At 64.3% G+C, this 13,434-nt stretch overlaps 1 protein-coding gene across 1 annotated transcript in view; it reads right to left on the minus strand.

The window, feature by feature from the left end:
- CRMP1 (collapsin response mediator protein 1) overlaps positions 1 to 13,185 on the minus strand; it is a 54,327-nt gene extending 41,142 nt beyond the window's left edge. Inside the window, exon 1 of the mRNA XM_062213054.1 lies at positions 12,805 to 13,185. Within this exon, the coding sequence (XP_062069038.1) occupies positions 12,805 to 13,185 (381 nt within the window). The remainder of the gene's footprint in view (positions 1 to 12,804) is intronic.
- Positions 13,186 to 13,434: the final 249 nt, after the last annotated feature.

The raw sequence follows: 13,434 nt of genomic DNA on the forward strand, positions 1-13,434 counted from the left end.
TTGTATCAGTTTACTTTGTGTTGCTGTAACAAGATACCTGAGGCTGGGCACTGTATAAAAAAACAGTTTGGGGTTGGCGTTGTGGCACAGTGGGTAAAGCCCCCACCTAAGTGCTGGAATCCTATATCACAGTGCTGAGTCGAGTCCTGGCTGTCTCGCTTCCAACCCAGCTCCCTGCCAATGCGCCTGGAAAAGCAGCAGAAGATGCCCAAGTACTTGGACCCTCGCACCCACATGGGAGAGCTGGATGGAGTTCCTGCCTCCTGGCTTCAGCCAGGACCAGCCCCAGGTATGGTAGCCATTTGTGGAGCAAACCCGCAGATGGAAGATCTTTCTCTTTCTCTCCCTCTCTTCTCTCTCTCTCTCCCCTGTCTCTCATTCTTTCAAATAAATAAATCTGAAAAATGAAAAATAGAAAAGAAGTTTATGGATCTCACAGCTCGGGCAGCTAAAAGCCAAGATGAGGCAGCCCAGGGGTTGAGCCCGCAGAGAGGGAGAAGGGGAAAGCACGCGGCCCTGTGCAGGAGCAGGGATCACCTCGGGAGGAGGGAGCCAGGGAGATGCAGGGGCCAGGCTCGCTCTCTCGGTCACAAGTCACTCCCCTGGGAACTAATGGTGTCCCATAAAAACCTCATTAATTCCATGGTGCCCCAGCGCCTTAATCATCCCCTCACCCCACCCCAGGGCCCCACCCCTTAGAGGCCCTGCTAATCCAGGGGACCGGGTCCCGCGCATGACCCTCACAGCAAGGCTACCAGAGAAGGCACTCGGAGGAGCGAAGTAACCTGCTCCTCATCACACAGCCAAGTGATGGCAGGGCCAGAACTGGACCCTCGGACCACGTGGCTGTCCAGCGAGGGTCCGGTCAGTTAGCCCAGGGCGATGTTCTCCTCACTCTACTCAGGCACTGCCTCGACCCTCAGTTGCCCCCTCTCTGAAATGGGCATGAGCAGGGACCGGCCATCCATACCCCCGGCTATTGGTCAAGCGCACAGTCCATCCCTGCACCCGCCTGCCCTCCTGACAGGAACAGGGACACCAACTCGCCCAGTGCACGCCGACAGCGCCTCCTGTGAGTCAGGTGCACCCACACTACTGCCTCGTGGGCGCCCACTTCCCAAGGCCACGTGTGGCTCCCTGCTAAGAACGGGAAGCATAGGTCACACCACCAGGGGTTCCGGTCAGGCCCCCACCTCCTAACCCTGCCCAATGGGCGCGTGCTCTGATGAGCCAGTCTCCCATCTGCAGCACAGAGGGACACTTTGAAAATTAAGTGAATTAACACACAGACAGCCATCGGGACAAGTCTCAATTTTCCTTAAAGTCCTTGCAACGTGGGGAGGCGGACCTCATTGAAACACTCAGTTCTCCCTACCTCTCACACCTCACACCAGCAGCTCCACCCACCCTGCAAATGTCCTGGAGCCATCTGCCGATTCCTGTCTCTCGCTGCACCTGCTCACCACCTGTCTCCCTTCTGGCCACCTCGTCCCCTCCAGGTGACAGGCGCAAATCTGAAACATGCACCTCCCCTCCAGACCCTCCACAGGCTTCTCCTCCCCCACAGGACACAGTGTACCCCCAAGGCTCCCCCGTGCCCGCCAGGTCCTCTCTCAGCCACGTCCCAGCCTCTCCTCCCACACTCCGGCTCCCTCACCACACTGCACCTCCTTCTACAGCCTTCTCGCCATGCAAACCTCCTGCCAGACCTGCCCGCTCCCTGGCCCCAGCTCCCTCAGCCTGCATGGTGTCCTGACTCCACCGCCACGAGGGCCCTCCTTGGAGCTCCCACACATGAGGCGCGCAGCTGTTAGCGTTTGTTCCCAATGCCTCATCTTCCAATCACTTGGATGTGTCCTATTTCCCCCACGAGCCTTGGAGGCCCTTGGCTTGCTGCCAGACACAACAGCTTATTCCGGGGCAACTTCCTAGCTGGGGGATGAGAGGATGAGGAGTCAGATCCTGATCCTCTCCAGGCTACAGTTTCCTCAAAGCCTGGAGCCGCTCAAAGCCCGGCGGCGTGTGAAAGCCTGGTTGCTCGAAGCCCAACGTTCTACACCAACGCTCTGTGTTCCTGCCTTTGAGGAAGCCGGAAAAAGTCCCTGCTCTTCTCAAAGGAGAAGGTCCTCAGGGCTAAGTGTCTTCCAGTGCCTCCGGGAACAGCGGTGAGCAAGAGCAAAGGGTCTGGAGGGGCTCTGAGCACTTGTGAGGGCTCTCCAGAGCTAAGACAGCAAACAGGAGACCGCCTGGCCTACAAACACTGACTGTGCCTCCCGCAAGCCAGGGGCTTCCACGCTGTGGCCTTGCTGAGCGCTCCCTCTGCAAACAGGCAATGTGGCTCGCCGGCCAAGGACAGGCGCGGGGGCCGGACCGCGGGGTTCTGACTGGGCTCCACCCCTCCTAACCCTGCTCTCTGTGCATCCGCTTCCCAGGGGAAAAGTGGAGCACAGCAAGAGGTGGGCAGACTCGCCCTGCACACAGAGAGCACCCAAGGGCAACGCCGTGGTCTCCTGTCCTCACAAACATTTGGCATTCCTGCAGAGGAGGGGAGAAGGCGGGGGCGGGGCAGAAGCCCCAGGCAGATGCTCCTTCCTCCCCTCCCCAGAAGACGCACAGGCAGAAAGAACAATATTGCATCTTTCTTTAAAAGGCTCCTTTCAACTCTGCGGACGCAGGAATCCAGTGTTCGCTGAGATTTCAGGGGGACTGACCCTCAGGGTCCTCGAGTAGGACGTGGTAGAAAGCGCACAGGCAACATCGCTTGGGAGCAGGCACAGTATGTCCTCAACAGCCGCCTGCTTGCTCTCTGCCGTTCGGCATCAAATCCACTGAGTCTGCGCTGGCACAGACCCGGGAGGGGAGAAGACCTGCTCCGTATCTCCCCCCCCCCCCCCCACTGCTCAGATTAACAGCGTAGAAGCCCCTCCCCCTCTCTGCCTTCTCTTTCCTTTGAGCCCAAATGCCCTTCAGGCCACCCCCCTCTCTTTCTGGATGGCACCGCCTCAATGCTGGGTCCTCAGATGGGCGCTTGTTAAGGAGGCCAACCACAGGTGCACCTAACACCTCATCCAGCAAAGCGGCACAGGTCGCAGCCAGGGCTGGATTCACCTGCTGACACAGCTGTGGGTCACCAGTGTGCAGCAGGGCCCCCGGGGAGGTGAGAAGGACAAGAGCCATCGTCCACATCCCTAAAGTTCATGGTCAAGTGCAGGTAGAACGGCCTGAGAGCCAACCCACGCTGCTCCAGCAGGGGAGCTTACAATTTGCAGCCCCGGGAAGAAGGCTCCTCCAGGGTGAAGGAGCACGGTGGACACAAAGCAGAGGGCTTTGTCTCCCAGACAGTGTGGGAGGGTGATCCAGGTGCCCCAGGGCACAGGCCCCCGGAGGGCGTGGGCAGCCTCACAGGCCCACCTGAGCCCTGCTCCTCCCCTCACCTGCTGCTTGCAGCCCGGCGTCTCCAGGAAGCACCGAGACCCCCTCATCTCCTCTAACCAGCATCCATGCAGAGTTGTTCTCTTTCAGAATATATTTCCAACTCGGTCACTGTAGCTCCCTAAGACAGAGGTTCTGAACCCCACTGTGCTCACGGCGTACCTTCAAACAGCATAAAACTGTGCAGGATTGCAAAGGGCTTAAAGACCTGAAACATCGCCGGTTAAGTCAGCAGCCGCTGCCACGCAATCCCGCCACAGGGTGACTGTGTCTGCCTCACAGAGCCTTCCACAGCTCCGGAGTGCACCTGCGCACCCTTCAGCACCACGGCGCTGTCCACTGCCCGGGCCTGCTGTCTCACGGGCTCGCGTGGCAAAGTCTTCTGGTGGCCCCTTTCCGTGGGACCCACAGCAAATTAGACTCTGTTAACATCACTCTGCCTGTGAGTGCTCAGGGATCCACCGGACTGATGCTGCCAGAACACTGTGGAGACCTGGTGTGGAGCAAGCAAAAACTTAAACCGCATTGTGCGTAACAGGTAAAGCCGCCTCCTGCGATGCCAGCTTCCCATATGGGTGCAGGTTCTTGTCCCAGCTGCTCCACGTCCAATCCAGCTCCTGCTGATGGTCTGGGGAAAGCAGCAGAGGATGGCCCAAGTGCTTGGGCCGCTGCTACCTATGTGGGAGACCTGGAAGAAGCTCCTGGCTCAGTCCTGGCCACTGTAGCCACCTGGAGAATGAACCAGCAAATAGAGGATCTCTCTCTCTCTCTCTCTCTCTCTCTCTCTCTCTCTCTCACTCTGCCTGCACCTTTGACTTTCAAATAAATAAATGAATATTTAAAAAAAAAAAGCTGGCCACAACTCAGTGGTCCCTCTGCAGAGCGTTTTTTCAGTGCACTACCACGTTCACTGCACATGGACTGAGGACCACCGACTGCTGAGGTCTTGCTTTTCCCATCTCCCACCAGTGCGTCTTGCACACGTCTCTCCAATCTATCTCTGGCTCTTGCCTCTCACTGCCACTCTAATCAGCATTTCTAATCGCCCATGGGGATTTCCATTTGCTGGTTCATTCCCCAAATGCCTGTGACAGAGACCAGTCAGGAACCAGGAACTCAATCCAGGTCTCCCTCATGGGTGGTAGGGACTCAGCCACTTGAGACAGCACCTGCTACCTCCTGGGCCTGCACCAGCAGGAAGCAAGAATCAGGAGCCGAGCTGGGACTCCAGCCCAGGCTCTCTGGTACGGATGTGGGTGTCCGCTGCACCGTCACCGCCCTGGACTCCGTGTCCTTACGTGCCGCCCTCATCATCCCGCCTCTCAGCTCAAGAGCTGCCAGCAGCTTCCGATAGCCAGCAGAAGAAAACCAGAGGTCCTGGACTGGGCCCGCAGCACAGCGTCTAACGCTCACTGCACTGAGAAGGAACCTGCGGCCCAGGAAGAGGAAGTGCCTTGCCCAAGATCACATAGTCCACGCGAGTCCGCGGCAGACCTGGATGCTTTGCGCTATTGCCAGCACTCGGGTGCATTCTGCCTGACTTCCAAAGCCTGGGACGATCCCCCAGACCCACTCCCACCCCCAGGGCTCCTCACTCCCCCTGGGCCACATCTGCTCCTCTGAGCAGGTCTTCTACATGCGGTTCCACCTGCTGTGCCTGCTCTTCCCTTCTCCCCACCCATCAAATCCTTCGACACCTGGCTCCAGCCCCCCTCCAAACCCCAAGGAGCCACCTCCTATTGCTTCTGCCCATGCCCAACCCTCTCTTCTCCGCTCCACGGGCCGCCCTTCAGCCGCGTTAAGCTATTTTGTGTGCATGCACTTTGCCACCTGGCTGACGGCCTCATCAAGGTCAGAGTCTGAAGTAGATATTTTCAGGTGCACTATCCCAGGAGCAAGAGCAGGTGTGCGGTTAACACTGCTGGGCTGGGCTGCAACTGTGACTTCTCACTTCCTCAAATAGAGGAGCCTGGGCTTGCAGGAAAGAACCAAGATGCAGAAGTCACCCCCTGGGTGCCAGGCGCACCCCTCTATGGCATAGTGAGTATGGTCCATGTAGTTCATTCCCTACCCAAGTTCATTGCAAGAAACCAGTCTGCAGGGCTAAGGCGGCACAGCCATGCTACGGCAGACACCACAGGCCAGTGTCTCTTGTCCACTCAGAAACACTTCAAGAATTTTAAATGAAATGTTTCTCCCTTAGAACAAGGTCCTCCTCTCCTCCCCCGCATCATGAACTTGGCAATGACCAAGGTGTCTGCTTCTCCTCCCCGGAGGGCAGACTCAGGGCGGCCCCTCCAGCGGTCCTAGTCGGGGGCGTGTTTGTTCTTTTGAGACCTCAGTTCCAACATCCGATCTCATCCTGTGCACGGAAAGGTGTCGGTGGGCTTCTTAAATGTTCTGTGCAAAAAGGCAGGGACTGACCGGGCGGCCGTGGTGGATTCTCACCCCCGGGAAGCAGCACACAGGCCCCACGCTCCTGCATACTTGCACGTGACTCTCCCTGTCATGGCTGCGTGACCTTTCTTCTCCGCCAGACTGAACACACACGCACACACACACACACAGATTCTCTGAGCAGCAAACCCAGCCCATCTCTCCCTCCTTGAACATGGATCCTTCCTGCCCATGCCAGAACAAGACCTTTTTGCAAACTCTTGGAATCTCAGCTTAAAAAAAAAGAAAAAGAGCTCTCCGGGCTGCCTACCTCCCCGCACTGTTCTGACAACCAAGTGAGAGGTCCTGGAAATCGTGGTGAAGGCTTGGGCGGAGGCAGAAGCACACACGTGACCATGAGATCTTTTTAATCACCATGATGCCTTGTGACCACGGCAGGGGACACTCTGGACACCCCACCCCCACTCCCCGTGGAGCAGGCTCCCCCTCCGGGGCTCTCCCTGGAGCCCGGAGCTGCAGCAGGCCCTGCAGCCATGTGCCTTTGTTTGCTCAGAGCCACGCCCAGGATGTTCCACTCTAGACTGCACCGTGGGCCCTGGGAACCTGCTCTGGCTACTGCGGCTGCGTTAATCCTGGCTGGGCCATTCATTAAGGGAAAAGCCACACAGGAGAGGGAGCTGGATAAATATTTTAAACACTCCTCAAGAGCAGAACTACGGGGCAGGTGGGGCTCTGACCTCCGAGAGGCTGATGTGGGGGAGAGGACAGACCCCATCGCCACCGTCAGCCACTATAATCATCACCTAACAGCCCATCTCTCCGCCTACATCCACACTGTGCCCCTGCCTGGCACACTCCTCCCTCCCCCGGCCCCTGCACTTCTAAAGTTCCTCGTGACACTGGGGTCTTTGTCCCCCAGGGTTCAGATGGCAAAGCTGAGCCTGGGTGGGGCCACACAGTGACCGAGCCTCCAGCAGGTGGGCACCTGGGGCTGCGCCTTCTGCTGCTCCTCCCCACCCACCCCTTCCAGAGCTCCTTCCCGGGCCCCAGGTCTCTCCAGAGGCCACAGTCACACCATGGCTTTTCTGGAAGCCATAAGCATCCCCAGCGGCGGGGAAGCTGCACTGGGGCCCCCTGATGCCAACTTCCTCTCAGCTTCTCCAATGGTCACCTCCTTTGCCTCTTGGCTCCCCCACGCCCCAGGAAGGCACCTGCTCTTCTCTCTGCTCCCTCCGCCGGGGACCAGGCTGAGGGTCCCTGCTGGGGCCTCCTCCAGCCCTGTACTCGCCCTCAGGACACCCAGACACCCATCACCTTTGTCACCTTCGTCACCATCTCCTGCTGAACTCAGTCTGCTTAGCTTGGGGGAGGGGGAGGGAGGCATCTCCTTCCCAGCTTCCCTGGCACCAGTCTTACTGACAGAGCAAACGTCTGCTACAGAACAGGTGCGCACACAATGCCCACCCTCCACCGGGCGGCATGGCGGAAGAGCAGCTCCTGCCCCGGGTGTGTGGGAACCTGAGCACAACAGCCCCCACCCCGCGCCTGTCCTCTGTGGTCTGTGCCACGAGTCCTTCCGGCTGGGGCAGGCCGTGTGCCCCCCCACACACACACACAGAGGCCTGGTCAGGGCTGAGGGCCAGCACACTTCCGGCCACTCAACCAGAAGCTGCTGCAACCCCTTCTCCAGGATGCAGTTCTGAAGCCACACCCCCTGCCCCGCCCACCTGCTTTGGCTATCTGAGCAGAGGTCTCTGTCCAGAGGGGCATGAGAGCAGGGCACACAACCCCCTTCCCCAACCCAACTGGGGCAAAGCCTTTCAGTTCATCGCCACCCCAGAGGGTCACAGCTGGAGGCGGGGTCCCCCGGGGCTGAGCAAGCAGATGGGGCCGCACTCCCATACACCCCAGGATACCTGGGACTGGAGCCTGCAGGGCCAGAGGCCAGTGGCGGGTCCTCTCCTGACCCACGGGTCTCCTCCACGGGTCCCGGGGAGGCTGCCCTTCCCAAGGCAGGGACCTGTTCACACAACAGCCCGCCTGCTTTCTTCCCATCATCCACCCTGAGCTGAACACATTGTTCCCACTGATTCTCTACTAACAACACATGTGTGTGTGTGAACTGGCCATTCAGTCCTCCATGTCTCAGAGGGCAGAGCCCACGGATGGATGGGAGGTGAGCTCTACCGTGAGCGGTCACACCTCTGTGCGGACCAAGGACTGTTGGCCAGAGTCAGGGGACACAGGGCGATGCAGGGGCGGGGGGGACCCAGGTTACCCACCCTCCTCCCCCCTCAGGGGGCTGCACCCCCAGCCCATGTGCTGGCCTCTGGGGGTTTAGCGTGGACAAAGCCTTCCTCCAAGGGCTGCTGCCAGGAGTCACAAAGCATGGCACACATCCGGCAGGTGCCAGGAAAATGTCCCTCTCCCCAGGCCCAGGCTGACCCCTTGCAGGTGCCTCTGGCCTCTGTGCCTCCGGCCCTCAACCCCCAGGAGTCACCTGCGGGTTTCCACCCCGCCCCAGAACAGCCTCCGCGGGCACCGGGCTGCGCCTGCAGCCCCACCCAAGGCTCACAGCTCGTGGGCGCAGCGCTGGGCAGCCCAGTGCTCCATTCGGATGCCAGGCAGGGCGGGGGCGCCAGCTGCGGCCCACAGAGCCCTGGGCGCCCCACCAAGACAAAGCAGAAAGACCAGGGCGCCTTTGTTTCCGGCCACACCCAGGGCCACAGCCCCGCGCTGAGCCCCTCCGCGGCCATCCCCACCCTCCGCGGCCCAGCCCCAGGGCCTTAACCCTTCCCGGGCCGGGGCGGCCAGCGCGCGCCGCGGGTTATTTTTAGCGGTGGTGAGGGGTGGGAGGCGCTCCCATCATGGCGCTGTCTCCGGGTCCCGACTTCGGTCCTCCCGTGCAGGGGCCGCGTGTCCACCTCCCCCCGTCCTCGGGAGGGGACGGCGCCCGGCTGCGAGGAGCAGCGAGGGCCTCGCGCAGGAGGCCCAGTCCTCCTCCCCACCCCGCGCCCCTCCCTCTTTTGTTCGGCTCCGCATCCTCTCCGGCCGCACGGTCCTCCGGCGCATCCCGCGGGGGGAGGGGGCGGCAAGCCCGCGGGGAGAGGGGCCGGAGGCGCCGGCCCCGCCCCGCCGTGCGGGACTCCCCCCTCATTGTCCCCAGAGACTGGGGGAGGGGGCCGCAAGGCCGAGACCGGCCCCGCCCCACCCGCGGCGACGCGGCAAGCTTCGGGTGCCGCCCTTGCCGGCCCCCCACGGACCCGGGCCCGGGCAGCGACACCTCCACCCCACCCCCCCCACGGAGGACGGCGGCAGGGCCCGCTTACCGTGATATGCGGGATGCTCTTTTTGCCCTGGTAAGACATGGCCCCCTCTGGCGCCCTCGGCCCGGCCGGCGCGTACGCGGCTGGTGCGCCCTGTCGGCCTCGATCTCGGCCCCGCAGCCCGGACGGCCCGGAGGGACGCGGAGAGGCGCGCAGGCTCCTCGCGCGCGGCTGCCCGGCTGCCCGGCTGCTCGGCCCGCGCGCCGCCGCCGCCGCTCGGCGAGGAGGGCGGGAGGAGGAGGGAGCGGCGAGGGCGGGAGGAGGGGGCTGCAGACAGACAGCTCCTCCCGGCGGCGCGGAGCCGAGCCCGATTCGCCCCTCTCGGCTCGAACCAGGAAGCGCTCGCCTTCCGATCCCCCCTCTCCGCCCCCGCCCCCGCCCTCCCGCGCGGTGCTCACGCCCTGGGCAGGGCCGGGGCCTCGCTCTTCCTGCGGTTGGAAAGGTCTGGTTTCCAGATTCCTTTTAACCGCAAGAGCCGGCCCCAGGGTGCGCGGGCGGAGCCCGCGGGCAGCGCCACAGGTGCGGGCGCCCGCACCAGGGATCTCCGCCACACCTGCGCCGGGGAGGGGAGCGGGCCAAGAGCCAGGGACCCGCCCCGGGTGCTGGGCGCTCCTTCCCGGATCGCGCCCCACGCCCGCGCCCTGCGGCCCCGTCTGCCCACCCGCCGCGGCTCCCCGAATGGATCACGCGTTTTCCACCTCCAGTTCCAAGTCTTTATTCCCGCCGCACCCTCTCACACCCTAGACAAAAGGACACCATGCTCCCACAACCATCTCTAGGGCCTTCCTCTCCAGAATCCGTCCGCCACCCCAGCCTGGAGCCAGCCTTCCCCGGGGAGCGCCCCTCCCAGGCAGAGGGCCTGCCTCTGGACAAGGCCCTAATTCACGGCAGGCCGGCCCGCTGGCTGCAGCAGCTGTCAGCACACAGCCGCCTGGCGTGGAGGCCACCGCGTCACCCACGAGCTTCCTGCCGGACCTAGCATGCTTGCAGAGCGAGGCCGTCCCACAGACCCCGGAGCAGGCTAGGGTACTGGAGAGGGACAGGGCGCTCCCACCCTCCGCCAGAATTCACTGGCCCCGGGCGAGGGCGGGCAGAGGTCAGGGCACGGTCTGACCACAAGGAGTGGACGGGGGAGCACCCACAGCGCTGGATGGGCCCCCCAGCACCAGACAGGATTCTCTGCTCTTTTGCTGCCTGCAAAACCCACACCCGTGGGTCCTGTTTTTTTTTTTTTTTTAATCCATCTTCTCTAATCTCGAGGGGCCACACAGAGGGAGGGCAGCCCCTGAGCTGCTGGGTGGAGCCGGGGTCCCTGCCCTCCACCAGCAAGGTGGCCTCCGCTGCTTGGTCCTCCAAATAGGAGTGGGCTGAGAGCGCTCAGAGGAGAGGCTGCGAGTACTCCGCGAGTCTAAGGCCATAACTTTCCCATTTTACTGATGAGAAACTGAGGCCGGCAGAGGCGAACCGATGCACCCCAGCGCGAAGCAGCAGAGCAGCGTCTGAAAGCCAGGTTCTCTGAGCGCCGGCTCCGCGCGTGGGCCTGACCCCTCCTGCCGGGAGGAACGCCCTCCCCCCCCAACACCCTCCCGCCCCACCCGCCTCGCCCCCGGCTTCTGCGTCCCCTTTTGGGCCCTCCATCCAGGTTCCACGCAGCTGGGCGTTCCCTGCGGTCCGTCTGGAGATCTGCGCAGGGAAGCTCCGGAGATGCGGACAGGACCACGTGTCCAGGGGGAGGAGCCCCTGCCCGCGGTCGGCCAACCAGACCGCTGCTCCCAAGCCGACTTCACGGTTACAAAGCGCCTGCGCCGCAGAACCCCCTCCTCCCGCCCAGGAAAGGGGGCGCGGGGAGGGGGGAGCCTGGGCGCCGACTGCCAAGCGCAGGAGCGGCGAGGCCCGCCCCCGAACCCAAGCTCGCTGCACCTCCAGCCCCCGGTCACCAGGGCCGCATAAAGTAACACGCTCTGCGCGGGGGAACCGCGGGCCCCTCCGCTCCACAGGCCGACCCTCGGGTGCCTCGGGGCCTCCGCGCGCCAGAGGCGCCGCCTTTTGTGTCTGGCCCGGTGGAGGAAGGGCAGAGGGGGCCGGAGCGGGAGAGGCGAGGCGACCGGGGTCTCCATGCGGCTGCGCGCGGACTCCGCAGAGCGAGGGCCAGGCTGGAGGCCACGGTGACATCGGCCGCCGCTCCAGCAGGGACGCGCCTCGGGACAGCTCCGGGCCGCGCACAAAGCGCTCGCCTCCTCAAACCACCACGCCTGGACAGGACTGGGAGAAGACCGCACCCCCGTCGCGCCGTGGGGAAGCTGAGGCCTCCGCCGTGGCTGCTGCCCCGGTGCTGGTCCCGGCGGCGTCTCGGCTCGGGATCCCAAGCGAGGTCGGGCCAGCAGGGAAGGGGGCGGGCGGGGGAGGCGAAGGGGGAGTAAGGAAGAGGAGTCCCGGCTCCCGCACCCACATCCCCACTGCACACCCCACTCGCTCCCGCGAGTTCAGCACCACGGAGAGCTCCCGGGCCACGCAGGAGCTGCCAGCCGAGGCCCGAGGTGACTGCTGCCGCCCCCACTCCCCACCAGCGCCGGCCGGCGGCCTCCTGCTCCTCCAGGAAGCCCTCCCAGATTTCTGCCCAGGTCAAGCATTGCCTGCCTCTGGTGCACTTAATGCTTCGCATGGCCACCAAGAGGGAGGCAGGGTTCATTAAAGCGATCATAAAACTCAGCAGAGACCGATTGCCCAGTGCTCACTACCTCTGGCACAGATTTAATTCTCACAACGTCTGTCACTCGTCCACCCCGGCAACTTCTACAGGGTGGGGTCTGGCTGGGGAGCCGAGCACCCAGCGTGCCTCCCGCAGCAGCACTCGGGGACTGGGTTCTGGGGAGCACGCGGCTGCCCCCTCTCAGGCCCGCCCTGGCTCTCACCCGTTCACTCATCTACTCCCGGCATCACAGGGGAGGCCCTGCGGGACCCCAGGCCTGGAGTGAGTGCCCTCCTCCCTGCCGCTCCTACCGGGAAGCGCCCTCCGAGCCCGGGAGGCCTGAGACCCAGGTTCCGACCCCAGCCCACGTCCAGCCTGCTCTGGGCAGTGGGCAGTGGCTGTGCGCGAGGAGCCCTCGGAGGCGGCGGCGCTCGCGGGGAGGGGTGTCCAGCGATCTAAGTCAGTAAGCAAGTCCTTCCCAGATGGGTGGAGGGCGCCCGGGAGAGGCTCCTCGTGGCCGGAAGCTGTGTGACCGCGGCTGAACCCCGCCGGGTGCGGGTCCGCCGCAGGCGCTCTGTAATTAGTGGGCCGATGGATCGGGAACCGGCGCCCGGGGCGAGACTATTCCAGAGGGCCCCTCGCCTCGTAGGGGTCCGCGCGGCATCTCTGGCCAACTTACTTCCCCTCCCGGAGCCCGGCTCTGCAGGCGCGGAGCCGCGACTGCACCTCGGCGGTCCCTTCGGGTCTCCGGGACTCTGCCGGCCAACCCTGACCCGGCCGAACCGCGCACCTACTCCGGACCTCCCAGGACGAGGTGGGGGAGGGGTCGCGCTGTAGCTCTCCCAAGCCCGGTGGCCATGGCCTTGGTACTCGGGCAGGGGCCCCGTCCTCCGGGCGCCCGCACCCTGGGATCCCGAGGGCCCCGCCCCCCACCGCGGTCCACGCGCGCCCCGAGGGTACCTGGCCATTGTCCCGGCCGAGTGGCAGGGCGCGGGGCGCGGGGCAGCGGAGGTGCAGCGCCGGCGGTCGCTCGTCGCGCTCGCCCGGGGAGCTGACGGCCGAGCCCGAGGGCTCGCTCACGTCGCTGGCGGTGTCCTCGCTGCCGCCGGGCCCCGGCAGGCCGACCGCGTCGGGCCGGCCCGCACTGCGCGGCGTGCGCGCCGAGCCGCGGCGGCCCACGCTGTACGCGTCGAAGTCGATGGTCTTGTTCTCGTAGGCGCCCTCCACCGCGGCGAACATGCCGCCGTACTTCTGGCGCGGGGTCTGCGCCGCGCTGCCCGGCCGCGCCAGGTACACGGGCAGGTCGTCCTCCGTGTTCCACGCGCGCCGCCGCTCCGCCATGCCCGCCCGCGCCCGCCCGCGGCCCTGGCCGCCGCCGTGCGCCGCGCTCCGCGCCTCGGTGCGGGCCCGCGGCGGCCCAGGCGCGACTGCGGCCGGGAACGGGAGGCGCGGGGCGGGGCGCGCGGCGGGGCGGGGCCCGGGGCGGGCCCGGGGCGGGGCCTCGGGCGGCTGCGGGCGAGCGCGGCGCCGGCTACAAAGGGCCGGGAGGCGGGGACCGCGGCTGGGGCGGGGATGGTGACGTTCCGGAGC

This window comes from Lepus europaeus, chromosome 16, assembly GCF_033115175.1.
Source record: "Lepus europaeus isolate LE1 chromosome 16, mLepTim1.pri, whole genome shotgun sequence".
Lineage (NCBI taxonomy): Eukaryota > Metazoa > Chordata > Mammalia > Lagomorpha > Leporidae > Lepus > Lepus europaeus.